The sequence below is a fragment of the Lepidochelys kempii genome, chromosome 1 (genome assembly GCF_965140285.1).
Source record: "Lepidochelys kempii isolate rLepKem1 chromosome 1, rLepKem1.hap1, whole genome shotgun sequence".
NCBI lineage: Eukaryota > Metazoa > Chordata > Testudines > Cheloniidae > Lepidochelys > Lepidochelys kempii.
Window position 1 is genome coordinate 337,023,479 of NC_136380.1, and position 26,829 is coordinate 337,050,307.

At 42.4% G+C, this 26,829-nt stretch overlaps 1 protein-coding gene across 5 annotated transcripts in view; it reads left to right on the plus strand.

Moving 5' to 3' along the window:
* DCLRE1C (DNA cross-link repair 1C) overlaps window positions 1-26,421 on the plus strand; it is a 28,048-nt gene extending 1,627 nt beyond the window's left edge. For 2 of the 5 annotated variants that reach the window (XM_073328685.2, XM_073328688.2), the window contains exons 2-14: window positions 2,350-2,401; window positions 6,405-6,489; window positions 12,390-12,449; window positions 13,099-13,154; window positions 15,704-15,805; window positions 16,843-16,915; window positions 17,375-17,515; window positions 18,150-18,251; window positions 20,234-20,370; window positions 20,742-20,796; window positions 22,312-22,400; window positions 23,404-23,504; window positions 24,867-26,421. In XM_073328685.2, the coding sequence (XP_073184786.1) occupies window positions 2,350-2,401; window positions 6,405-6,489; window positions 12,390-12,449; window positions 13,099-13,154; window positions 15,704-15,805; window positions 16,843-16,915; window positions 17,375-17,515; window positions 18,150-18,251; window positions 20,234-20,370; window positions 20,742-20,796; window positions 22,312-22,400; window positions 23,404-23,504; window positions 24,867-25,870 (2,057 nt within the window). In that variant the 3' untranslated portion in view covers window positions 25,871-26,421. Of the gene's footprint in view, window positions 1-2,349; window positions 2,402-6,404; window positions 6,490-12,389; window positions 12,450-13,098; window positions 13,155-15,703; window positions 15,806-16,842; window positions 16,916-17,374; window positions 17,516-18,149; window positions 18,252-20,233; window positions 20,371-20,741; window positions 20,797-22,311; window positions 22,401-23,403; window positions 23,505-24,866 lie in introns of those variants that run through there. The other 3 variants (XM_073328687.2, XM_073328686.2, XM_073328689.2) reach the window with 3 other exon arrangements.
* Window positions 26,422-26,829: the final 408 nt, after the last annotated feature.

Here is a 26,829-nt window from a genome sequence, read left to right on the forward strand (position 1 = left end):
CACTGCACAGCCACGTATGCTGCATTTGCCCTGGTTCCCGACCCGCTCCTCCACTTCCTGTGGCTTCTCTGTGTGGGGCTATTGATCCCCGCCCTGCTCCTCCACTTCCCCTCTCTGTGTGGGGCTGTACCACCTTGCTCCAAAGTTTGCCCCAAGTTCCCCTACCCCAGAACTGTGCTGGAGCCTTCCCCCCCCCCCCCCCCCGTTCCCATCATGTCCTTTCTGGGCATGTTACCCTGCCCACCACCCTAGTGAGACTAATTTGAAGGGTGTGTTATTGATAATCAAGTAATACAGCTAATGCGAAAGTAGAGGTAAAATGTAACCGGGTGTATCAGGAATGGAAAATTGAAAATCAGTTTCCCTTTAGCACTATATCCTGCTGCATTCTAAGGTTTTATTTTTTTAAAGAAACAATCATACTTTTTTTTCATGCCATGCACAAGAGTAACATGTCATTGTATCTAAGAGGACGTTCAGACTGAATGCTGTATCATGACCATAGATTTTTCTGCACCTGACTGGGGAGTCACTATTTTTTTTTTATTTTTATCTTCAAGGGGGCAGGAATTTCTCTCCTTCGTTTGTGCAGAACAAACTTCTGTAATGATGTACACTACATACACCTGAGGGCATTCTGTGCCAAAAAACAAAAATTCTGCACACAATATTTTAAAATTCCGCAAAATTCCCATTTCATTTGTCAATAAGTAAATGCAGAGGCTTCAGCATGGCAGTGGGGAGCACCGGCTGCACGAAGATGGGAGATCACCCTGCAGCCTCCCTGCCACTGGGACATGGACTCAGCGGTGAGGCTGCACCCAACTGTGACACAGCACAAGACCTGGGCCTGCCCCAGAAACACCCTGGGGTGCTGCCTCTCTGCGCCAGGCGGGCCAGGCACACCAGGTGTGGGGTAGGCAGAGTCAACCAGGCAGGATCCAAGTGTAGAGGGGCTCAATGTGGGGTGATTCAGGTATGGGGTGAGAGGATTCTGTGTGGGACAATCTGGGTGCAGGCAACTCAGTGGGGGGCAGGGTATAGGTGTGGAGGGATCTGGATGTACAGAGGCTTGTGTGTGTGTGTGTGTGTGTGTGTGTTGGGGGGGGGGGGGGTTTCCAGGTGCAGGGGCAATGGAATTCTGCAGGGGCTTCCAGGTGAAGGTGGTTGGGGCTCAGCAGAGGGGTCTGGGTGTGTGGCTTTAAGCGGGAGGGCTAGGGGAGTAGAGCTTGGTGGGGTGCACGTCTGGGTACAGCTAGTTGGAGATCAGTGGCGTGGGGGTCTGGATGTAGGGGCTCAGGGTGGTGTAGGGGTTGGGGCATCAGGGTGGGGATTTGAGTGCAGGGAGCTCAGTGGTGGGTGGTCTGAGTGCAGGGGTGGGGGTCCGGAGGCAGATGGTCTGGGTGAAAGGGGGTGTCTAGATGTAGGGGTTGAGGTTCAGTGGGGTTTGGGTATGGAGAGCTAGGGGGGTTCTGGATGTACTGGGTGAGGCTTGGCAGCGGTGTCTGGATGTAGGAGGTCCAGATGCATGCAGGTTGGGTGGATGGGGGAGCAGCTCCCCATACAGTGACCCCTCCCCCCACAGCAGAGGAGCGATGGGAGCAGAAAGTAGGGATGGATGCTGAGCTTCCTGCACCTGGGAGAGTTTTCTAGGGGTATGTCTGACAGCCTCAGCCACTCCTTAAGGGGAAGAGGAAGTCCTGTCTTTTCTCCAGCCCAGCCGGGACTAGCAGCTGATCCTGGCTCAAGGTAGGAGCCACTGGCTGGGGTGTCTCCAGCCCCATGGTGACTTACTCTCTGCCAGCTGCTCTAGGTGCTGAAATGATGTACCTATGCCTCTAGAGAGTGGTGCGTGATTCCTCTTGCAGTTTCCTTTTGCTTCCCCATCAGAAAGTCATTTTTCTGTGGGTAAGCAAAGAAATCTGTGGGGGACATGAATTCTGCGCATGCACAGTGGTGCAGAATTCCCCCAGGAGTAACTACAAAACCAGACTTCTTTGTATAAATCCATCCCCCTTATCATTGTTTTTGTCTGTGTCATGTTTATTTGGGGCTTCATCATGCAAACTTAAGTGGGACTGTTGGGGAGAATAAGCATTTGTAGAATCATGCAATGAGCTCGCAGCTGGCACAGGGGGTTGCCTTCATGGAGCTCATTGTAGGATCAGGGCCTGAGATTGTTAGCTCTTCACAGGGCAGGAATCATAGTCTTATTTTACTGTATAGCACTATGCTATAAATAATAAACCTATCTGTGATTTTTTTCTATTACTCTTAAATATAAAAGCTGTGATGTATGGTAACTTTAAAAAAAATAAAGTTGTTATGAACTTTATATCTTACTGTTAGATCACATGAAAGGGCTGAGAGCGCCTTCCTTGAAAAGAAGACTGGAGTGCAGGTAATGGCTTTCACTAAAGTAATATCATTGGAACTTGTCCCTTAAGTGCTGGGGAAATTCAGGTCTACACACTTTTCTCAGTAAACTTTTCTTGAAAGATCACTGGGACCTGGAGACAACCCCACTGCTGTGGTTCCCCCCGCCCACGCCAGCACTTGCTCTTGCAATATGACACATTCCCTTTGTTTCTCTGCCAAAGCTGTTACGAATTATACCTGATAGGTCACGCACAAGAACTGCTGCGAATTATACCTGATAGGTCACTCACAGTTTGAGTCTAGGCTGAGGCACACAAACAAAGTCCACAACTGCAGAGTTTCCAGAGTTTATTACGCTAAGTTATTATTCTAAGTTTATTACGCTCGAGCGTGATGCCCCCCTGCTAGTCAGGAGGGGACCCCGAATGAAGGTTATACAGAGATTATATACTTTTTAGCAAAGCACGTTGCCCTCATGCATTGGAAACCTTAGCCAATAGACAAACCCTTCCCTTATATACCACCTATCCCTGCAAGGTACGTTCCCCATGCTAGACCATTACTTCAACTACACAACATGGTCTTAAAGCAATGCACCAGTAGCCTTTCTTATCAGGATGGAAGGCTCACATCAAGGCCAGGAGGCAGGGAGTTAGGAACAGACAAAGAACAGAAATCGGGAGTTGAGACAGGCTGGAAACAAGGGGGAGGGTTTTCACAGGAATGCAGTATCTAAGGAACGCTCCTCCTGGTGCACGATGTGCTTGCTTTTAGACAATGGTGGGCCCCAAACCAAAGTGCTATGCTAACATATGCTAACTTTTCCTTAACAAAGCCTACCCCAACCCTGCATTACCTCAAACAGCTGTGTTCCTACTTCTCTGATCAAAGTGGGCAAAAGTTCAAATACTACACATACTGTGTTATAATTGGGTAGAAAAGTGTATTACATATTACAGTAATGTCCAGAAGCTCTAGTCAGGATTGGAGGTCCCATTGTGTCATGTGCTGTGCAAACACACAGAGTATACAATCTAATTTAAAACAAAACACAAGTAGGTATAACAATCTGAAGGAGTATGATGATGGTAACAGGGATATAGGTGGTTACATAGACTACTTACCTGCTCAACTTGGTGTTTTTGAAGATTTTTTTTTTATAAGATCTGTGGAAAAAAATGCAGTATACCAACCTGAGTACGGATTGGCTTCCACACAAATCATCCCATCTGAGTACTGATTAAAATCTTATCACATCATACATTCCATATATGGCACATTGTACAATTTCTAGAATACTTTTATTTGAGCTTTAAAACAATCTGATGGTTTGTATTTTGTATCTCTTTCCATATAAAGGTAGGTCTGTTTGCTACCGTAAGCCCCACAGTATCATATTCAGAGAGGGAAGTAATTCTTAAAATGACCTAAATACTTTTTTTATACCTAAACATGTAATGACTTCTAGGGTTAGGTAAAAGTGAGTGCTGGATCCCATTTGGAATCTACCTGTACCAGCGATATAAAGTTTCTAGCCCTGCAGGGTTGTTAGATAACAGACTTTAAAATTGTGAATAAAAAAGCTCTTGCTGGACCAGGATGGAATCTACTTAAACTAATTCTAATTCACCTTTTCCACGTGGACTCTGTACATGGCAAATCTGGTTCCTCATCGTACTAGTTTAGAGTATGTCAGTGCAGAGTTCTGATGGGAGTCTAGATGACATTATAGTCTATGAAGGTGGTCCGGGATGGGAAGGGGACTGGGATTGAGGTGCACCTTTTGGCTCCTGCTGGTGCTGCTGCTGCAGAGGAAGTGTAGGTGTTAGGGAGAGTTGGGAGGAGGTCAGACTAGACAACAGTATACAAAGTTAGTAAATATGGATGATGTGGCGATGTTACCAGGGTCCAAAGGCTGTGAATATCTGTTGCCTCTTCCTGCTGGGAATCTGGACCTCTTCCCATGGGACATCGCTATTTTGCCAGCCTGCTTGGCTCGGGGGAAGGAGTACATGCAGCTTTGTACCAGTGGGATGTCTGAGCAGACACCCCTATGTTCAAGTGGCCTGGGCTGTATCTACCCCACTATTGCTGCTCTCTGGTGCTAGAAATCTGGAGCCTGCTTGGGTTGGGTGTAGTTTTACCCAGGAGCAGGTTCCTCATCCTTCAGTCCTTTGTTCAGAATCTTTTGAATTTATTTGTTGCCCCCTCACCAAAATGTGGGGAGCCACAGCAAATGTAACCACTTATTAAATTATATCTTCAAGACAATCGTCTACAAATTTTGCCTGACCACTGCAGTTACCTGCTCATAACCTTTTTTACTATCAACTAGATGTGGGCCAGGATCCAAGCTCCAGATATAACCTTTGTATTTCTAAAATGACAGAGCTAAACTTTGGATTCTAAACTCAGCAGTTCAAAATCCAGATCTAGGTTGATGTGTTTGGATTTGGCCCATTAAGGAGAGAGGAGTGAGCTGGGATCTGTGATCTAACTCCAGACCATTTGGGTTCAGATACGTGCTTACTATTGTCTCCAATAATGTCCTCTGTTCCCTGTTACCAAGGCAACAGAGCAAATTTTGGCCCTTCCCACTCTGTCACTGTTTCTTCTTCCATACTAAGGCCAGGTCTACACTACAGCGTTAGGTGGACGTAAGGCAGCTTACGTCAACCTAATTGTCAGTGTACACACTGCAGCCTTGCTTCCACTGATGTAAGTGCCCTACTACACTGACATAACTCCACCACCATGAGCGATGTAGGGCTTATGTTGGTGTAATTCGGGAATGCAGTGTCCTTGTAGACATTGCCTTACTTGCATCTATTGGCTGTAATTCTTGTCAATTTCACGTCTCTTCTGGACCTGTGAAATTGACAAAAAAGCTGGCTCCTGGCTCCCCAGCCAGGCTGCTCCTGGTCTCCACTTCAAGCCCGGCTTCTGCCCTCCTGGCTCCCCACTCTCATCTGGGCTGCTGCCCTGGCTCCCTGCTCTGATGCAGGCTGCTACCTGGACTCTCGGCTCCCCACCAGGAAAGGGGCAGACACACCAGGCTTCTCGGTTTTCTGCCAGGAGCCCAACTTCCCCCAGCAGGGAGCTCCGTGTCTGGAGTCTGGTTGCTGCCTTGCTCCTGGTGGAAAGCCCGGAGGTAGCAGGGTTGGCTGCGCTGTTCCCGGCGGGGATCTAAGAAGCCCAGTGAAGTGCCCCATTCCCAGTGGGGAGCTGCATGTAGAGCTGAGAGTCCTGACTCAGCCTCCCACACTGCCCCTCTTAAGTTGGTGGAAGCGCTCTTGGTGAGGACGCGCACCACCAACAGAAGAAGGGCAGTGTGGACTAGATTGACTTAAGTTTATACAGTAGACATCCCCTAGGTGTGAGTGGAATAGCAACAGACACTTTCCTGGAGTGCAAATAAATAATGTCTAGTATTTTGCCATTTCCTACCCTTGCAGTGATGTACTTTAAATAGGCGAATGTCTCATAGCCATTTGGTAGTCCACTGCTAAACTCTGTTGTTCCCTAGAACCCAAATTGGGTTTACAAGTTGGTAGCTTACTTGATCCCTTCTTAAAAGCGAACTGAGAAGCTCAAGAAAGGAGTTAGAGATCTTATGGTTTTCTCTAAAGCCTGGAATGGTGTAAGAAACTACATTCCAATGCTCGAATTAGGTGTTTGTGATAGTTATCAACTATTCCAGGAAAGTATGGGGACCTTTAAACTCAGATCTTGATAGGTAAGCAAAGGAGGAAAGGATTTTTTTTTTTTTAAAGCAAGTATTTGTAAGTTTAGATACGTGTCTTAGGAAGACCCACACACCTGGTGGAGTGACTCTGTTTGACCTGTGGTCTGCCTCCAGCCTGTGGTAGGACAACTTCATGAACTCTACTGCTTCTACGGTTCTGTTACTCCCCTTCTAACTAGGGGAAAGGTCCAGAGGATATGCGGAGTGGCACATGACACTTGATTGTTCCCTGTTCTGTATTTTGAAAGCCTTATTGATCTGTTTTCTTCTCTGTGTGCAGCTTGAAAGTTCACTTGTACTGTTCACCGGTAACCAAGGAGTTGCTGCTGACTAGCCCGAAATACAAGTTTTGGGAGAATCGCATTGTAAGTTAACTTTTTAACATGAAAGCAAGTGTCATTGTTATACCAATAAAATAAAATCCAGCAGGATCTTATTAAAGGGGAAAAGGCAAAATACCACATTTATTGTGAATACAGAAAGAATCGTAGTAAGCAGTTAGTTATAGCTATAACATTCCATTCAATCTCATATTTATTCATTCATACACAGACACACAGGTTCTGTAAGGTTGTTATCATAGTTACCAGCCTTAGAGTTGCTCATGTCAAGCCACTGGCCAGGTAGCCTGGACATGAGGAGGGAGCAGGGCCTTGTCAGATGCTCATCTGATGCTCCTGGAAGTTGGTTTGCAGAATCAGACCCCTCAAAGTTCTCACTTTCTAGAGTCCATTTTTATAGGAATTTCTTCCTATGCCAGTCTATGGGAATTGCTTCATCATGCTGTTGCTGAATCAATCAGCAGATGGCACATTCCTGACGGCTCCGTGCTGCCAGATGTTATCTTGTTCTTTGATTCTCCCATTCTTGAGGCTGTTGGGTGGATTCCAGTCTGCCCTCCGGGGGTCCTCTGGTTATTTCCACTTGACGCCTTCTTCAGCCGATGGACACTGGATTCTTAGGCTGGCACCTCCCTGATCATTCAGTTATTATCCACACCAAGCATCCATCCACATACATCCTCTCTCTCTATTTTAATCACAATTGTTAACAAAGCGAGATAAATACAGCAAAAGGGCGGGGAGTCTCTGGGTGCTGTTTCTGTTAGAGTATTGCTTTGAGTCTCTCTCTGTGTGAGTAGTTGTTGTTTACAAAGAATTGCTTTGAGAACAGACTCTGTCTTAGAATGTACTAACACAATTAGCAGCTTGCAAGTTTCACACAGAGAGGGAGAGAAACAGTACCAAAAACCAAGAGACCTCTTAATTAGTAATACCCTGGAATTTAAACTATGGGGAGTCAAACTCATTTGTGATTTTAATACAGAACTTTAATATGATCCAACATAATTAATTGTTAATCATATCAGACTTTGTTCCTCCCCAAATCCACCATGTTGAAAAATACAATCTACTCCAAATTGTCCAAAGCAACAGTTTTTAAGTAGTGATGCTGGTGTCCAGTTCTACAATGATCTGTGGGTTTAATTTTCACCCCACGCCATGTCATCCCCTCCCCTTTCAGGTTATGTCTGCAGTACAAATTACTTTGGTATGACTTATATCGCTCAGGGGTGTGAATAAGCCTCTTCCCTCCCCTTGAGCGATGTAAATTACACCGACCCTAAGCAACGGTGTAGACAACACTGTGTCAGCAGGAGAGCTTCTCCTGCTGACATACCTGCCTCCTCTCATGAATGCAGGAGTTATTAAGCCAACGGCAGAGCTCTCTCCCATCGGCTTAGAGTATCTTCACCAGAAGCGCTACAGCAGTGCAGCTGCATTGGTGCGTTAGAGTTGCTGATGCACTCGTGCAGCTGCACCGCTGTAAATGATGTAGTGTAGATCAGTGGTTCTCAAAGCCGGTCTGCCGCTTGTTCAGGGAAAGCCCCGGTGGGCTGGGCCAGTTTGTTTGCTCCCACTGGCTGCAGTTCGCCGCTCAAGGCCAATGGGGGCTGCAGGAAGCAGCATGGGCTGAGGGATGTGCTGGCTGCCATTCCTGCAGCCCCCATTGGCCCGGAACGGCGAACTGTGGCCAGTGGGAGCTGCGATCGGCCGAACCTGCAGACGCAGCAGGTAAACAAACTGGCCTGGCCCGCCAGGGGCTTTCCCTGAACAAGAGACGGACCGGTTTTGAGAACCACTGGTGTAGACATAGCCTCAGTGTCCGTTGTATGCTCTTTGGAACCGCATGTTTATTTCTATTCAGCCAGTAGTCCTATCTTTCTTTCCACAAACTTAGCAATTCTCTTGATTTTTCTTTTAGTTTCTCTTCCTCTCCTCTAAACATGATGTTGTCCTACCTTCCCTTATGTCTGCAACACACTCTGCCTGCCCTGATTTATTTGTGTCCCTTCTTTTACTTCTCTCTTTCTCTTGGTTTAAGGTCTCCTTTTTTATGTGTGGAGGGGGGAGGAATCTTTTGAGGGAGTGCTGTTTCCCTCCTGCTTTATAATGTCTTTCTTCCAGCCTCAAAAACTTCATATCATGATACAAAATCACCCCAGAGCCTATTTGTCTCCATGAATTTTAGCTGTAAACAGAGTGAATATAAACACTATGCATTGGGCAAGTGTTGGATTATATAAATGTGACCTACTTGCAGTTTGTCTTTTCAACATGGCATTTAGCTACAATGAACACTCATCACACTGTCTAGATGGTACTAGTCTTTCTTTGTACTCGTATGAACCTGTATTTTGAAAGCTCCTCAGACTGGGATCCTGTTCTTATTTGGCAAATGCTACCTTTTATAAAAAGCTGTAAAACCTACTGTATTGTTCTTTATACTAAAGCATTATAAGTACTTAATATGGTATTTTACATATTTCACAGCATTGCATGAACATCAAGTTCCATTAGCTTTCTGTAACACTTTTATAGAAAGTTTTGTTTCTATTACTTTGACTTTGTGTATCTTCAGTAATCTACAAACAAAGGAACTTGGTGACATACTAATACGATGGTTGAAGTATAGGGTTTTTATTTATTTATTTTATTCTACAATCTACCTAGCATTGTGGGTTTTCAAAGTATACTGTACTAGGTTCTTATTTTTGAGGGAAGGTTACAGTAGGTGATTTGAAAATTTTAGGTTTTTTGCAGATTGCTGTATTTCTGTGTAGTATCTAAGATTATACATGGAGGTTTCCTGTAGTGCTACGTATTATCCTGATCTTCTGATTTTAAAACATCCTTGTAATAAGAGTTTTATAGTTGCACCTTCTAGATTTGCATGCCTGAGTACACAAATTTAAAAAGCAGAGGAGTTGCCGATGTTGCTCCCTGTAATGACTTACAGAGTTATAGTGAACTGTACAGCTAGAGCCCTGCATCTGATCCGCAATCTGCAAAAATGGTCTATGGATATCCGATATGAAACAGATATCTGCAGATTTGCAAGGCTCTGTGTACAGCCACTAAATCAGAAAGTAGTTGAGTGGGTGTCTTGTTCACAAACTTTGTCTCATAACAAATGATAAGCTTTCTCTTTGCATCACTGTGCATTACAGTGTAAAGTTGATTAAAACTGGGTTGATATTCATTAGAATAGGAGAGCTGTTCAAAATATCAACTTCTGTCTAAATAATTGTTTATGATTTGCGATCTGAGCTTGATGAGAAGTCTGAGAGTGTGAATAAGATATCTAGAAAGCATCTTTTGATCTATTGAGAGCTTAAAATTAAAATTGCCAGGAATATGGCCAGAAATCTATCCTTTACTTGTGCCTATGAAAGCAAATTTTCTTCTGCCGATCGTAAAACCATTTTTCGGGAAATTTAGACGCAAAACTTAGATTTCTGATAATTCCAGTGGGAAATAGGTTTATCTCTGGAGTGAAATATTCCTAACCAATGTTTGAAACCCCAACACTGCAGCGTTGTGCTAAGTCATGAGAGTAGCAAAGTGAAACTGATCATCAACCTGTTTTAATTGTCCAAGCTGAATGAAGTGTAGAAAGTGTATCAGTATTAATTATAGTTTTAAAATCTTTTGATAGTCCAAGGTGTTATGAATTTCAGTATTTGTGGTGTTAATACTACAAAAGTGACACACAGCTATTGTTCCTTACGTATCAGCTCCTTGCATTTTTGGCATGTGTAGCTATATTTTGTGGCTAGGTAATGTACAAGTTTGATATACTTCTATGTATTTTGTTTAAATTTTGGCTAGCTAGCTGGGAAATCCAACACCACAGCTCTGAGATTGTCTCATCATAGTCCATACTACTGATGTGCACAAACCATTAAATTAAACTGTAAGATATCTATGGCTTATAGACTCAGAGCTCACTCACTATCTGTTTAGCTTAACAAAGAGAAGGCAGAGGGGTGACTTGATTACAGTCCATAAATAACAAATATTTAATAATGGGCTCTTCAATCTAGCAGAGAAGGTATAATACAATCCAATGGCTGGAAGTTAAAGTTAGACAAATTCAGAATGGAAATAAGGCGTACATTTTTAATGGTGAGAACAATTAACCACTGGAACTGTTTACCAAGGGTCATGGTAGATTCTTCATCACTGAAAATTTTTAAATCAAGATTGGATGTTTTACTAAAAGCTATACTCTGGGAATTATTTTGGGGAAGATCTATGACTATGTAATTCAGGAAGTCAGACGGGTCCCTTCTGGTCCTGGAATCTTTGAATCTATTTATCATAAAAAACCTAGAGCGATGTGTAGGCTAGTTGCTTAGCTAAGAAACTGGGATATCAAGTGTTGCAGCTCTTGCTTGGAGGCATGATGGCCCCCACTCTCCCAGTTTTCCCCCAGTGTTGGGTTTTTAACCTGTAGAGGCCAAATGATCATCTCTGCTTTTTGGCAGGAGAAGGTGAAATGCTTGGAAATACTGACCAGAACTGAACAGAAAATTTGAGAATAGGAGAGGAGCCTGATTAGCAGTATCTTTCTCCCCATCAGTAGTTCAGAGGGGCTTCTATATGGTATGTTAGTTTGAGGTTCCAAGGGTATTTGGAAGGGGGATGGGGCAGAATGGGGGGATAACTCCTCTCCATGGCATCTGCATGTAAATATGCAGAAATTCCAACAGCTTGCTGATTTCTGAAAAGCTGCTTTGTGGCTCCTTCCTTCAGGGGTGAGGGGATAGAGTCCAGGAATCAATGGGAAGCTAAAGGAAGCTGTGCTGATGTGGTGGTCATGATGCAGAGACATCTCCCCGGGAAAGGCTCAGGATCTGGGGAATTTTGAAATCACTGGGCTGGGAGGGCTGCACTCCCTGTCTTCTCCACAGGAAGACATACCCACCACACCCAATGACATGATGGTGCTTTGGGAACCCCACAGCCTCAAAACCCCACGGAGTTCATAGAATATCAGGGTTGGAAGGGACCTCAGGAGGTCATCTAGTCCAACCCCCTTGCTCAAAGCAGGACCAATCCCCAATTTTTGCCCTAGATCCCTAAATGGCCCTCTCAAGGATTGAGCTCACAAGCCTGGATTTAGCAGGCCAATGCTCAAACCACAGAGCTATCCCTCCCCCAAAAGTTCTCAGAGTAACTCATTGGTGCCTCCTGGATTTTTCGTGTAGGGAATGATATAGCCCTTAATGCAGAAAAACAATAAGCCACTCTCTGTTTCCAGCTCTTGTGAGACTTGTGATCAAATTGTGGTAGTTTATGTTGAAGCCCCAGCACCTGGAGTCATATTACTTTGTGAGATGCTTAACTTTTATTGTCAAATATGCTTCTAATCTGCAGGATTGAAGCTTGAAAACATGTCTTCAAACTTGTACAAGTTCAAAACCCACAAGAGATGAAGAACTGAGCCATTTTTAAAAAAAAGTCCCAAGCTTATCTCATGATTTTTTGGGGGCGGGGGATAAGGGGGAGTCTGATTCATGGTTGCTTATTTTTGCAGGGTTTTTTTTTTTAAACACTTGAGGCTGGCGTCATTGCTTTCTCCGCCAAAAATAAGCCTTATAATACTGAGAAAGTCAACACAGCTCCTTTAAAATGTTGGAATGTCAGGTGTAACAGTGTCTCTTGATCCAGGTGTGCTCAGCTTAGTTAGCTTCCATCCATTTACAGTTGTCAGAATGTATTTTTTTTTATTGAAATTGAAAGTACGTGAGTTTTTGGGGAAGTTTAATTTGTTTTCCTTTTTCTGCAGGCTTGGATTGTCTGCCATAGGCATGTAGACATTTAAGATGTCTGTGGCATGTCAGCCAACAGCTAGACATAATCATACATCAAACACCATGTGCACTACATTTTATGATGCATTTTTCTGTTTGTTGTAGGTTACCCTTGAAGTTGAAACTCCAACTCAGATTTCTTTACTTGATGAAGCGTCTGGTGAGGTAACCTTTTAAAAACAAGTATTTTTAACAACCAATTGAAAGTTTTAAAGAATTTTAAGTTCATACTTACATAATAAATGTCACTTTTTTGCTCCCTTTAACTGGACGGAAATGAGGTTCCCCATGCTCCAACCCATGTTTCGCTACTTAGAGACCCTTTCCCCACTGTGCCCCATGTCTGGATCACTTATTCTCCCCATCTGCTTAGTGTTGTTCTGTCTTTCTCTCTGCTGTATCTGAGGTCTCCAACCTATTCTTTCTTTTCTCATGATTTTTTCATAGCTCATTTCAAGGCTGGTTGAAACATATGCGCATGCACACAACACTTTGTCCTGAACATCCCGTCCGGGGCAAAACAGTGTGTTTTGAGATTGGTCCCTCAGTAAACAAGTTCTGAGGGTACAAAGGAGAAGGGGATTATGATTTGTCCTGTGGGAGCTTTACTCGGCTGCTTGGAGTTGCCCGGAAAATCACTGCCATACAGGGCCTGAGACCAGGGTGCGGGGAGAAGACACCCTCACTTTTCCAAGAGCACTTGAAGTGGCTACATAAATTAGTACACTTTGATCACTGTCACGTCCAGTGTCACCAGTATTGCCCCACAGACTGAAACTAACACTAAACTGTTAAAATGTCTCTTGATTTCTAGAAAGAAGAAATAGTGGTGACGCTTCTACCAGCTGGTCACTGCCCAGGATCAGTCATGTATGTGCTTTCAGTAGATTCTGCATATTTTTAAATGTACAGAACAGTTCTTTGTAGAAATAGATTCCATTTTTCTAGCTAAAATAAATTAGTGAAGATTAATTGCTAGTACTTACATTTATTATTAATAATATTATGGTAGCACCCAACCCCCCCTTCAGGATTGGAGCAGCATCATGCTGTGTGAGATCTACAAACATAAAGAACCTTGCTTTTTCTAGTGGTTATATGATAGGTATATTCCTAGGAGCATGTTACTTTGCAGTTGCTATGTTCTGGAACCTTTTTTTAAGTAACAGATTTTTTTTCTGGGTGCGTTTTTGTCTTTTAGCAGATGCACTTTAGGGCTTTGGTTTGGAAAATATGGCCCTTAGGAAATCAGTTGGGAACTTGGATCAGTTGGTTTCAATTACATAGTTTTTATTTAAAATTTCATATTGTGCTAGATAAAACTGTGGAAGCAGTTTCTGCATGCTGCCGTGCCCTTTCCTTCTCTCCTCTCAGAAAGCCCCTTTGTTAACTGCTTCCGTAAACATTGTTAATAGGGTCCTACCGAGTTCACAGCCATGAAAAACGGACCGTGAAATCTGGTCTTTTGTGTGCTTTTACCCTCTAGTGTACAGATTTCATGGGGCCAGACCAGCATTTCTCAAATTGGGGGTCCTGACCCAAAAGGGAATTGCAGGGGGGTCGCAAAGTTCTTTTAGGGGGGTCGCGGTATTGCCACCTTTACTTCTGCGCTACCTTCAGAACTGGGCGGCCAGAGAACAGTGGCTGTTGACCGCACAACCAGCTCTGAAGGCAGCGCCCTGCCAGCAGCAATGCAGAAGTAAGGGTGGCAATATCATACCAGGCCATCCTTCCTTCTGTGCTGCTGGCGGGGCTCTGTCTTCAGAGCTGGGATCCCGGCCAGCAGCCGCCACTCTCCAGATGCCCAGCTCTGAAGGCAGCACCGTCACCACCAGCAGCGTAGAAGTAAGGGTAGCAGTACCGCAACCCTCCCTACAATAACCTTGCGACCCCGCCCCCCACCAAAACTCCTTTTTGGGCAGGACTCCTACACTTACAACACTGTGAAATTTCAGATTTAAATAGCTGAAATCACAAAATTTATGATTTTTAATATCCTATGACTGAAATTTATCAAAATGGACCATGAATTTGGTAGGGCCCTAATGATTAAGTCTGACTTTGAACAATAGCATGAAGTCATAGCCTCTCGGTCAGGTTGGTCTGGAGGCAAGTGGCAGAACAATAATTTGTTCTGTGTGGAGGGGTGGGAAAACCATGCAAAATTAGGAATCATAATATATCAGTTTGACATGGCTTGAGTTGTAGGAGGGTTCCCTGCAAACAGCCAACTCCTGCTTCTGTTGAGGGCAGTGGGTATTCTGCCATTGACTTTGATGGGAGCAGAATTGGGTCCAAAGAACCCAGCCCTGAGAGGTGCCGAGCATTTGAGCTCCCTGTGGTTTCAATGAGAGTTGGGGAATTCAGCACATCTTCAGTTGAGGCCAAGATCTTTCTAGATTTTTAAGGCCAGAAGGAACAATTTTGATTATCTAGTCTGACTCCTGCATAACACAGTCCACAGAATTCCACTCAGTAGTTCTGCATCAGGCCCAGTAACTAGTTGACCTAGACCATTTCTTTCAGAAAGGCATCCAATCTTGATTTTTAAAGAGGTCAAATGATGCAGAAGCTATCATGTTACTTGATGAATTGTTCCAGTAGTTAATTACCGTCATTGTTAAAAATCTGTCTTATTTTCAGTTTGAATTTCTGTAGCTTCAGTTTACATAACTAGGTTCAGTGGCGGGGTCTGCTGGATGAAATATTTGTCTAGCGTCAGATATATTCTCCCTAGTTAGGTACTTCTAGACTCTGATCCTATATTAAGCTTCTTAAATCGTACTGCAAAGCACAGTTGACATCAGGGGTGTTTGCTTGGATAAGGATGGGAAATTCTGACTGCTACTAAAAGAAAGAAATGATACTTTTACTTGTTGTTTGGTTTGTGCGCGTGTGTGTGTGTGTTCTCTAGTTTTTCCTTGTTACAAGATTTTTCATTTGTCCCAGTGAGGCAGAACACACTTTTTTCCACTCCAACAAATAAGTACCTTTCAGGACTGCAGCAGTAGTTAAAAAAGCAATGCAAGAACTTAGTAAAATAAAGCATCCTCTGCTGCAGTGTGATATTAAAATTAAACAACAAGTTCAAGTTTAGCTTCAATGGTAAATTTCTGGGACTGGTGGCTACAAAAGGGCCCAAATTCTAGCCTTGCTAATACCCGTGCGAACCCCGTAGTCTGCAGTGAGGTTGGACATGTGTGAAAGCAGACTTTGATTCACTGGGCCAAATTTAGTATTTCTGTAGTTCAGTTTCTGTGAAATTACTGCAAGGATAAATCTGGCCCATTATCTTTTGTGCATCATGGGCTTTCTCTGAAACTCTGCATTTGCACAGATTTCTCCAAATAAAATTATCATAGAGCTCAACAATTGCAGTACTTTGTGTTGCTGTAATTAACTAGTGCTTTTATTTCTAGGTTTTTGTTTCAAGGCCAAAATGGCACTGTACTTTATACTGGAGATTTCAGACTAGCAAAAGGAGAAGCAGCTAGAATGGAGCTCTTGCATTCGGGGACCAGGTACAAAAATTCATAACAATCTTAAATTATTTTTTTCTGGTGAGAGTTCATCTGGGTGTGAAATTTAGAAAGGCTTAGAGACACTCTGGTCATGGACATTCAAGACTTACGACATCTTATTCCTTCAACTCCCACGTAATTTGTGGTTTTAAAAATGTAGTCCTTAGCAAGGTGTTTCTATGATAATTGACTCAGAAATCATTTCTAATGACTCCACATTCCTCTTGATAATGAGGTGGCTTTCACGGACCTGAAAACTGCTGCCACAGAAGCTAGTTTAAAAAGATCACTATGTTAGTACTGTAAGACGAATCTGAAATAAGACACAAATCTAACTTTACTGTGCTGTAAAATGTACTAATACAGTTACAGGTGTTGCAATTTGAGTTATGGCTTATTTAAAATTTCTTCAATAACCTTAATGTATAGAACCTCTGAATCTGTGATTTTGATAACAGCAATGTTAATGACAGTCTTGCATGTGTTAAAGAAAACATAGGAAGCCCCTGTATTTCCCAAATCACTGTATCTTTAAAAAAAAACAAAAACGAGGAGTCCTTGTGGTATCACAAGGACTCCTCGTTGTTTTTGCTGATACAGACTAACATGGCTACCACTCTGAAATCTGTATCTTTAAAATCACCAATAGCTTGTTTCTATATTTACAGTCTGTGTGTTCATACTGCACTTACGAGCTGAGATTAGCAGTTTCCCCAATGATATAAATATCACCATAAGTAATAGTACAATATAAGATCTATGTGTTGAATTGGTATTCTAATACCTATTTTATATGGTGTTTGGACTACAATATTGAAGAATTGCTTGTACTCTTGCCCAATCTGTGGGCAGTTAACTTGTGTTACTAAAATCAGAGTTTAGAATCTGGTGTCTTGACTCACCATTTTCCATAATGGAATTCTTGTTTCCGTTTTGAAATAGACAGAAATTTCTGACTAGATCAGTCAGTCGATGGGGCACGCCTGGGTATCGCGATGCAGTATTTGACATGACAATATCTCAATTCTCTCTTTCAGAGTGAAAGACATTCAGAGTGTATATTTAGACACCACTTTCTGTGATCCCAGATTTTATCAGATACCAAGCAGAGTAAGTCCAATCAAGCTTTAGCTGGAGGCACATAAAGCCATTGCTGTAATTAATCAGTGTTTTGTCTTTGTATAATCCTGAAAGGCAACAGTTTTTTTAAACACATTATCTAAAACAGTGTTTCTCAACCTTTTTGTGCTGGTGACCCCTTTTGGATTTAAAAAAATGAAAATTAAAAAACTGTGACACCCCCTCCAGCCCCTCTCCCCGCCCCCCAAAATAATGATGCCATACCTTAAACTCAGGGCTCTGGGCTGAAACATGTAAATTAGTTTTGTGCGGTCTCTTGTGGCATGAGACCCAAGGCTACTGCTCTGTTTGTGACCCCTGAACACGCCCTGTGACCCCTTCGGGGGTCATGACTCCCAGGTTAAGAAACACTGATCTAAAACATTTCTGAAGTCCAGTAACTTGGATACATCTACAAAGTTAAACACACAACTTTTCTAACCTTTTTAGGAGGAATGTTTAAATGGGATATTAGAGTTAGTGCGAAGCTGGATCACTCTGAGTCGCCATCATGTTGTATGGCTAAATTGCAAAGCTGCCTATGGATATGAATATTTATTCACAAACCTCAGTGAAGAACTTGGAGTCAAGGTAACACTTTAATAATAACTGCTTTATAAACAGAACCTCAGTGCTGATTGTGAGCAGTATACTGACCTGGAAAATGACCATTCAGAGGACTTCTGCAGTATCTGAAAGGTTTGCACACTTTCATTCACTATACTAATGGTAACCTGGTAAATGAGCTTTTGTGGTGCATAGTAACAATGCCTACTAAACCACTTAGTGGCTGCTATCTACTCAGACTTCTGGGTTCTACAGTCAGAAGTTAATCCTGATTCTCCAAGAGACACATTCTGCTGTTTACCCTATGGCAGCCATGGGATGCCCTGTAAGGAAGTCTATGGTGGGGAGTTCCCTAGGCTACGTGTGAGAAGTAAGATCCTAATATTGATGGGCAGTGAATGTCAGTGAGCATGTTCAGGGAGTCCCTGTCCTTCCTAGAATATGTCTACCTGTTGTAGATGTTAGCCAACGATTTGCCAAATTCTTAGCTCTACTTCCCTTGCTGATAATGTCTGAGTAATTGCTCATTCTCCTTTTCTTGGTCTCTGCCAGTATTTCTGGTAGCAGATTTACTCCTGATGAGTGGTTATTGATCTAGTCCAAGTCCAGATTGTTAAATGCATGAAGCTACTTACAAGACTCAGTATATTTTCTTTAGGTCCATGTGAACAAACTGGATATGTTCAATAACATGCCGGAAATCCTCTACCATGTTACCACGGATCGGCACACTCAGATTCATGCATGTCGACATCCACGGGTGCGTATCATTTTGTAAATCAACTGTGAACTTCCTTTTTAAAATGAGTGATTGCAGACACTAATGTTTACAATATTAACCTTCTCAAGCAGAGAGTTCCCCGAGGAAACTCAGAGTGGCAGTACAGTACTGAGGGGAGTAAGAAGTTGAGCCACTAGTTAATGGACTAAAGTAAAGGAACCGTTAGTCAAACAACAAAAAAAACTTAGTTTCATACTTAAAACCTAGTTGTGATACTTCCAGGGGATACCCAGGGCTGTGAGGCACCTCAGAAACCACCTGCCCTTAGCGTGAGGAAGCCTTGTTTGTGCCTGCTGGTGGTAAGCTCTCCAGCTCCACCGGTCATGGGTAACACAAGCACTTCCCTTTTAGCCTGCACAGGTTGCGCTCGCTCTCTCTACACGTTAGCAATAGGTACACTCCAACCATCAAATCCTCCAAGTATCTTCCTGGAGCATCCAGCCCCTGAACCTTCATAGTATTCCTGGATTTGTGGCTTCCAAAAAACAGTACACCCCAGCTACCAGTTCCACTCAATCACCACTCTGCTTACCACACAACACTTACATGTGCTCATAGTGAAATCAAGTAGAAGATTATTTAACAAGCCACAGAGATTCAAGTAATAGCAGGTAGAAGTAATTGGAAACAAATGGTTGCATATAAAATAAAAACATAACATGCATTTTAGAACACAGACTTAATTAACTAGATGCTGTCATGTCTTGTAGCGTAATGCTCGCCCAAAGTCCTTTCAGCGTTATACAGCCAGGCTGGCTTTGACCTTCCTTTCATAAGACAAACAAGCAGTTAGCTTGTCTCTTTGGTGAAGGATTCAGGGTGTCTCTTGATACTCAGACTTATCAGAACAATCCTTTGTCCTTATTCCTAAACAGGACACCTCTTGCTGATTGTTTCTTCCTGTGACTTGGCTTTCCTTGCTGATTTTGCAATCTTTTGATTAGCCTCAGGCTCAGTATACAAATAGACATATGTGGTGAGGTGGGACAAAACACATATGACCTGACAGGGAGATAAGCATCTGTTACCATCTGCTTGAAAGGCATGTTGCTGAGGTATGTCACCTTCTGGTCACCTGCCTTAATCCCAAGACCTTAACATAATTTTCTGTATAGATTTCTTAAATATTATTTGTATATACCTTTTGCAATGATTATGACCAGTAGGCTACTGGCTCTCAGTTGAGACCTTACATGCCACCCTTTGGTGAACTAATATGCATATATCAGACCCAGGGGATCCCTGTAAAACCTTCTGCACCCCCTATACACCTCAACAAATCCCAGGTGTCACTAGTATCTAGAGTAAAAACCCCAGTTTCCTTCTGGAGGAGGAAGACCAAATTCAGATTAAACAGGGTGTGTGTGGTGGTGGTGGGGAGGTTAAACTATTTATAGTTTAAGGCCAGAAGAGACCATCAGATCATCTAGTCTGACCCTGTATATCAGGCCACCGACACCACCTAGTACCCACACGCTAAACCCAACAATGGAAATTGGACCAAAGTATACCACAGGAGACTAAACTATTGTAAGCCAACGCACATAAAGCAGAATATATGATTACCTGCTCTGTGGCCAAGTGGTGTATGAGTGCACTTGTTCAAAAAGCTCATGACCCTCAGAGCCAAGTACAGAATCTTGAAGCTGAAGTTCTGAACTGGAGGAGGATAGATGGGATTAGACAGCCTACAGGGTCATTGCAGGCAGGGCCCAATACCACATCTGAGGAAGCCAATCTGATAATGGGAAGGAACCCAGATAGAATGGAGAGGACATAGTCTTTCAAGATTCTCATTCCAATAGAGGTGGAGGAGGTTCGTTGGAAGGTTGGTCTGCTCAGGTATGGTACTGCTCATGTTCCCATTCAAATTGTACGTTAAGACCTAGTTAAATGACATAGGGATTGAAAGGGCATGATTGCATTGCCTCTGTTTTTCATTTGACATTCTTATCTGATAGGATGATGACTATCTTCGGGGGAATAGGTTGCCTTGTGGAATGACTTCCCGAAATGGAACCCCTTTATGTATAATTAGTGTCAAACCTTCCACAATGTGGTTTGGAGAGAGGACAAGAAAAACCAATATAGTAGTAAGGTGAGCAGAGTATTATCAAGGCATTTGGGTTACGAATCAAACCATTCTTTGGGTGCTCACTAATGATTTGTCTGAGTTGTTCACAGCTATTTAGTCATCTCTAGAATTTGAAATAATTCCAAAAGTCTACTTAAACTGCAGCTGAAATAAGTTTGGCAATTTTGAGTTTGCTTATTATAGTAGAAAACTGGTGAGTGCTCAAAGAAGTGCAGTTGAGGGTGCATATTCAGTATCCACTTTGCTGTGCCTTAAAATGGATTTCCTCAGAGCACGCTTGTTTCCCTTTTAATTTGATAGTGATCACTTACTGATAGGAAACTTGCAACTGCTAACTGGAAAAGTAGTATTTATTTTGCCATGTCTGTTTATAGGACTGGGGAGAGTTCATACAGAGCTTGCTTCTCTTTTCACTCCTCTTACAGTGAGGTACGTACAATGGTGTTTGCTTCAGGAATGAATGTTAGAAGTAATTTTTGTTCACTTTAGAGTAGGGGTTGTTGCATTCTGACTTGTCAAGTTTTGGTACAAGTTGCCTGTGATGAGAAGGACAGTATGTTGAAAAGATAAGGAGCAAAGCACTGTAAAAACAACCATGCTCCAACATAGTTGTGGCAAACCCATGTTGTAATCCTGCCCAATACCACGGCTAACATCATTTCTGTAGCAGTTATATATGATTAAGATCATTAAAAGGCCATAATGGGTCAGACCAAAGGTTCATCTCGCTCAGTATCTTGCCTTCTGACAGTGGCCAATGCCAGGTGCACCAGAGGGAATGAACAGAACAGGTTGTCATCAAGTCATCCATGCCCAGTCATCCATTCGCAGCTTCTGGCAAACAGAGGCTAGGGACACCATCCCTGCCCATCCTGGCTCATAGCCATTGATGGACCTATCCTCCAGGAACTTATCTAGTTCTTTTTTTAACCCTGTTATAGTCTTGGCCTTCACAACATCCTCTGGCAAGGAGTTCCACAGGTTGACTGTGTGTTGTGTGAAAAAATACTTCCTTTTGTTTGTTTTTAAACCTGCTGCCTATTAATTTCATTTGGTGACCCCTAGTTCTTGTGTTATGAGGAGTAAATAACACTTCCTTATTTACTTTCTCTGTACCTGTCATGATTTTATAGACTTCTATCATATCCCCTCTCAGTCGTCTCTTTTCCAAGCTGAAAAGTCCCAGTCTTATTAATTGCTCCTCATACGGAAGCTGTTCCGTACCCATGATCACTTTTGTTGCCCTTTTCTGAACCCTTTCCAATTCCAATCTTTTTTGATTGGGCTACTACTATAATTAAGCATGGCTGTTTTTTTTTAAATGTTACAGAATAAAAGACAAAACTGTTGCATTTCTAATGGGAAACATCTAGGTATTGCATTTGGCTTGTTTATTGTTTTCTGTTGCTCTGGGGAGAGAACAGAGCATACAACTTTTCCGTATCCTGGCTGTCACTGTTGATCTAAATTGTGCCATAGAGAATTCCTACCTCTGTGTTATCATAGCACTTTGTACAGGATTATGAGGCTTAATTTAAAAGGACAATACAAATGTTTCTTCCACCATTTAAAAAAAAAATCAAGTTAATGTTGACAAATAACCATCTAATCATGAACCAATACATATGCAATGGAGGACAACTCACTTCCCTAGGGAAGTAGATTTCAGTTTTAAAATACGAGTGAGATGATTTTAATACTGCAAGGGAAAGGGCGTGGAAACTTTTAATTAAAAAAAAACCCAACCCTAATCAAAATATTCTGTCTCTTATTTAAATTATAGTTTATTTGTCCACTTTGACATGGTTCCAAAATGTGAGCTGTGCTGATTGGTCAGCTTTGAGGCTCCTTTGGTGTATGTGCTGTGATATGCACTGCCATGGGGCAGTCTTACGAATATATGTGTTTCAATGAAAGTAATAAGCTACTTTCCCCCTTATTTAGATTAAGGATTTCTTGGGTTATATCCGCCCTGTGAATGTGTATCCCAACGTAATTCCAGTGGGTTCAACGGCAGATGAAGTTGTAAAAATGTAAGTGTGGTTTGGCTGGTTGGTGTAGGGTGGTGCTTTGGTTTGACTGCTGTAAAGCAGATGACGGCAACCTGCACTGTGCCTCAAGCAGGAAATCTTCCAAATCTTCCATAGCCAGCATGATTTTCCTTTTCCTCCCATCTGTTCATACTCTCCTTTAGTCTCCTGTACTCAACACCCTCATCCTGTTTGGTTTTCAAGGAGCTGTCATGTCTACATTCTGCTCTGTTACTATTCTTAAATGTGGTGTGTGTAATTCTCACCCATTTCTTACATATTTGAATTAGGTATATTCATTTTTAGGCATCTCCATTGATGCTCTTATGCTAGCTGTATTAGGGACATCCCTGTCCGCTGAACGTAACTCATACCGTCTCTCACCCGTTTTAGTAATGCTACTTTAGAGAAACTCAGTAGGACACTTCCTTTTAAAAACTAAAATAAAATCTCCACAGGGACTTGAACTCCTACCTTCTCTGTACAAAGTTCCAGTGTTCCCACTATCACCAGTGTCTCTAATCCTGCCCCTCCAGCTGAGCAAATGCAGGGATCAGAAGAGCTTTGCAATACTAGCCCAGAAAGCTAGTGCTGGAGGGGAAAGGGCCAGAGTGAGGATCTTGATCTCTGTTACAGAGGCCCTTTTACAAAGAAGTGCTTTTACTCAGCAGTATTGAGTTTCTCCAAAGTCTGGCTTGAATTCCCATCTTCCTTTCCTCCTGCCCTGCCTTTGTGGCTGGTGCACACTTTTTATGCATTTAACTTGATAGCATCAGGAGTGCTGCCCTGTGATCCTGTTGAACTGCATGTAACCTATCAAGGAAGCTATACATTTTAACCTCTGCTCCTGAAGTCATCAGTAACGTTAGCACCTTTATTTTAGTAGCTAGCATGAAAGCAGTGGTGTTGAAAGAGTTAACCAATTTACTTTTGCTCCTGAACTTCTTGCATAATATTTTTCCATGTCTGAAGAGTTCTAAAGATCTGTTTTCCTTGTTCTTATCAGCTTAAAGCCACTATGCAAATCATACAGTATAAAGAGCGAGCCCAAATATAAACCACTTGGAACTCTGAAGAGATCCAGAACAATGGACTTAACAGACACAGGTACGGAAAGAGGATCCTGCAGGGATGGATGATTATAGCAAAGGAGACAGGTTTGGGTCAGTGACGCATGCATGGACCTGTTACTATAGTCCCAATGTCAGTTGAAAGTGATATTTCTGGCCACCTCCATCTGATCAAGCACAGGGTAGCAAACAAGCACTGACAAACAGATATGAAACACTGTTTTGTTGACTCTTTAGCATGTAGCTACTCCTGATAGGTGCTTCATAAATGCCCATGGAGAGGGGAAAACATAGATTCAAATGAAGTTGGGCTTCAGGTAATGTCAGGTCAACAGAGGTCTGAATCTTTATGAAACAGGAAACCAGTGATTGAGGTTAAACCTGACAATGCACTCAACTACTGCTGCAAGTTCTAAAGTGTCTGGCCAGGTGAGGTAACTCTTATCTTGATGTATTAAAAATAATTCCAACATTATTTGTGCTCCCAGTTACAAAACCACTCTCTCAGTTTAGCATGAATGCAGCTCTCTCACCCATAATTGTTATCCTGGTACTTGTGAAATGGGAGTTAGTCAGGAACAGCAGCAGCTTTTAAAGACAAATACTGTATCTGATCCACACCATAGTGTTTCCAAGGCTGTATTCAAGGGCTGCCCCTGCTTTCATAGCTTGTACTCGGTACTGCAGCTTGTTAAAAGATAGTTCACAGTTGAAATACATGAGCAGTTTTCTAAATTAAAAGCTTTTAATTTATCAGACTCCCCAATTGTATGACTTTTCCAAATAGATCTCAATGCTATCTATGACTAAAGGACTCTGCACACAAATCTGTGTCGCTCGTTACAAGACACGCCGTCATTCTAGATATGTTAAGGGGCGGTTCGGGGAAGCAACTTTTCTTTCCCTCCTGTGCTCACTCAAGCAAAATAAACTTGTAGCTAGTGAGTGGCACACCTGTTCTCTTGAAACTACTTTCTGAGACGGAGATTGCTTGTTCTGTGCCCACAACAGGGCACAAATACTTATGTGCAAATACTTATGACAAATAACTGCAAATACTTATGACAAATAACAATACCTGGGGCAATCCCACTGAAATGAGGGTAGAGTCTTATCCGTTAAAATGCTACAACTCAGCACAAGGAACCAGCTGTGCCCATTGGCCAACGAGTCTATGATGATGGTTGTGATAAGTGTTCATTTACTACATGTTAATACAGATCTGCACAGTCATCCCCAGGCATGATCAATTGATTTGGTGTCTGTCTAGAGATAGAACTCTGTTTTAAGTAATGGAATTTGTGTATAAATATTTGACCGAGTTTGTGTCATCCCTATAAATCCCTTTGCTAAATTCTCTAAGACTGCTCATTACGATCCTTTTTGCTCGTCTTGACAGATGAGGGCAGTGATGATCTCTTCGATACAGAATTGACTCCTGTAAGGCATAAGATTCCAAAACATCAAGTAGAGACAACGTTGCCTGAGACAAAAGCTTCATCTGAAAATTCTGAAGGAAACCATAGTGAGAACATGGGAAGTTACAAAGCAACCACTATGCCTATGTGTTCGCAGGTACACTTCATAGACTGTGAGGAATCAAATGGTGAAGATGATGATGATGAAGAATCTGAAAAAAATACAGTTTGGGCTCAAGTTGTAGCCCACAATCCAGACTCCACTTTGATACTGGGAAATCCAAATGAAGAAGCCCATTCAGACTTGACCTGTACATTGACTAGTGGCCAGCAGGAGTCTAATGCAGATATGCCACAGTGGGATGTTTTCTTTAAGCGAGATATTAAAACGACAGATGATAGCTCTGAAAATGAGGACCATCCCCCATCTTCCATAGATGCTGGTAGGTCCCAGTCACCAAACTTGTTCAGTGATTCAGATAGTTTAAGTGATTCTACCCATATCTCCTCACAAAATTCTTCTCAGTCAACCCACATATCGGAGCAGGGGAGCCAGGGCGTGGACAGCCAAGCAGACACAGTGCTTATCACCTCCCAACAGGCACATGGTGCGGATTTCAGCTTTTTGAACAAAGGTGGGAGCAGGGTAACAGTTTCTGTGTCACATTTCATGGCCATGGATAATCAAACTGAATCCCATAGGTGGAAGCCTTTGGACCAAAATACACCTTGCCCAGATAATATTGACTCTGATTTGAAAGGGAAAAACCAAGAGATGAATGCAGAAGCTGGTGCTGCTGAAACACAAAACACACTAATTGAAGTAAATAATGAGAAATTGAAGACTCCTAACTCAGAATTGGAAAGAGACTCTGAGAGCTCCTCTGACTTTGAAATCCCTTCAACCCCCGAAGCTGAGTTACCTAGACCAGATAAGCTGCATTGTCTGTACAAGAAACTAGCAGCAGGTGAAATGATATACTGACTGAAGGGAATCTCTTCTGAATTTAGGAACTTTTCTTTAAAATATAGACACAGACACACGTACGAGTCAACCGAAGCTGTATTCAGAGGTATATAAAAATTGTACTTATCCCCACTGCTCTGTTTGGGGCAGACTTACTACATTTCCTTAGAAATCTCTCATTACTGATTGTTGAGACACTAGGATGGTGCTGTACATTTTTCCTCCTCAGTGAACTCCTGAAAAGGAAGATATTCCTGTAAGAGAAATGAAAACGCTGTACTTGGTAGGAGGAAAACACTAAGCTGACAAACTGAAAAAGTTCTTTAACAACAAGAAGAAAGTGGACAGTGCATCTTAGGTTGGTGAGACATGTAGCTGTGCAGTAGAGAAGGGAAGGAGAAATAAACCAAAGAAAGTGAAAGGAGCACTAAGTGAAGTTTATTTGAGTGATATCAAGCTGTCTTTAAGAGTCGGCAGATAGCTAACCAGATCTTTGAATTTGTAAATATGTCTATATCGAAGGCAATCTTTATAAAGCTATTTTTAATAAACTTTTATAAAACTCTTAACTCTGCATATATTTAACATAGAAGAGTGATTCTTTCAGAGAGCAAAGTACACTTGCTACTTCCCAGTCAACAGACTAGGAAAGACTGTAGTCTTAGAAATATACTGGATTTTGCTTACTTTTCAACAGACCTTGCAAATGGTTTGGGCCTACCCAGGAACTCTTGTTAAGGTCAAAAGGTAGATTTTTGGCTGTAAAGAGAAAAGGAGTACTTGTGGCACCTTAGAGACTAACCAATTTATTTGAGCATAAGCTTTCGTGAGCTACAGCTCACTTCATCGGATGCATACTGTGGAAAGTGTAGAAGATCTTTTTATATACACACAAAGCATGAAAAAATACCTCCTCCCACCCCACTCTCCTGCTGGTAATAGCTTATCTAAAGTGATCACTCTCCTTACAATATGTA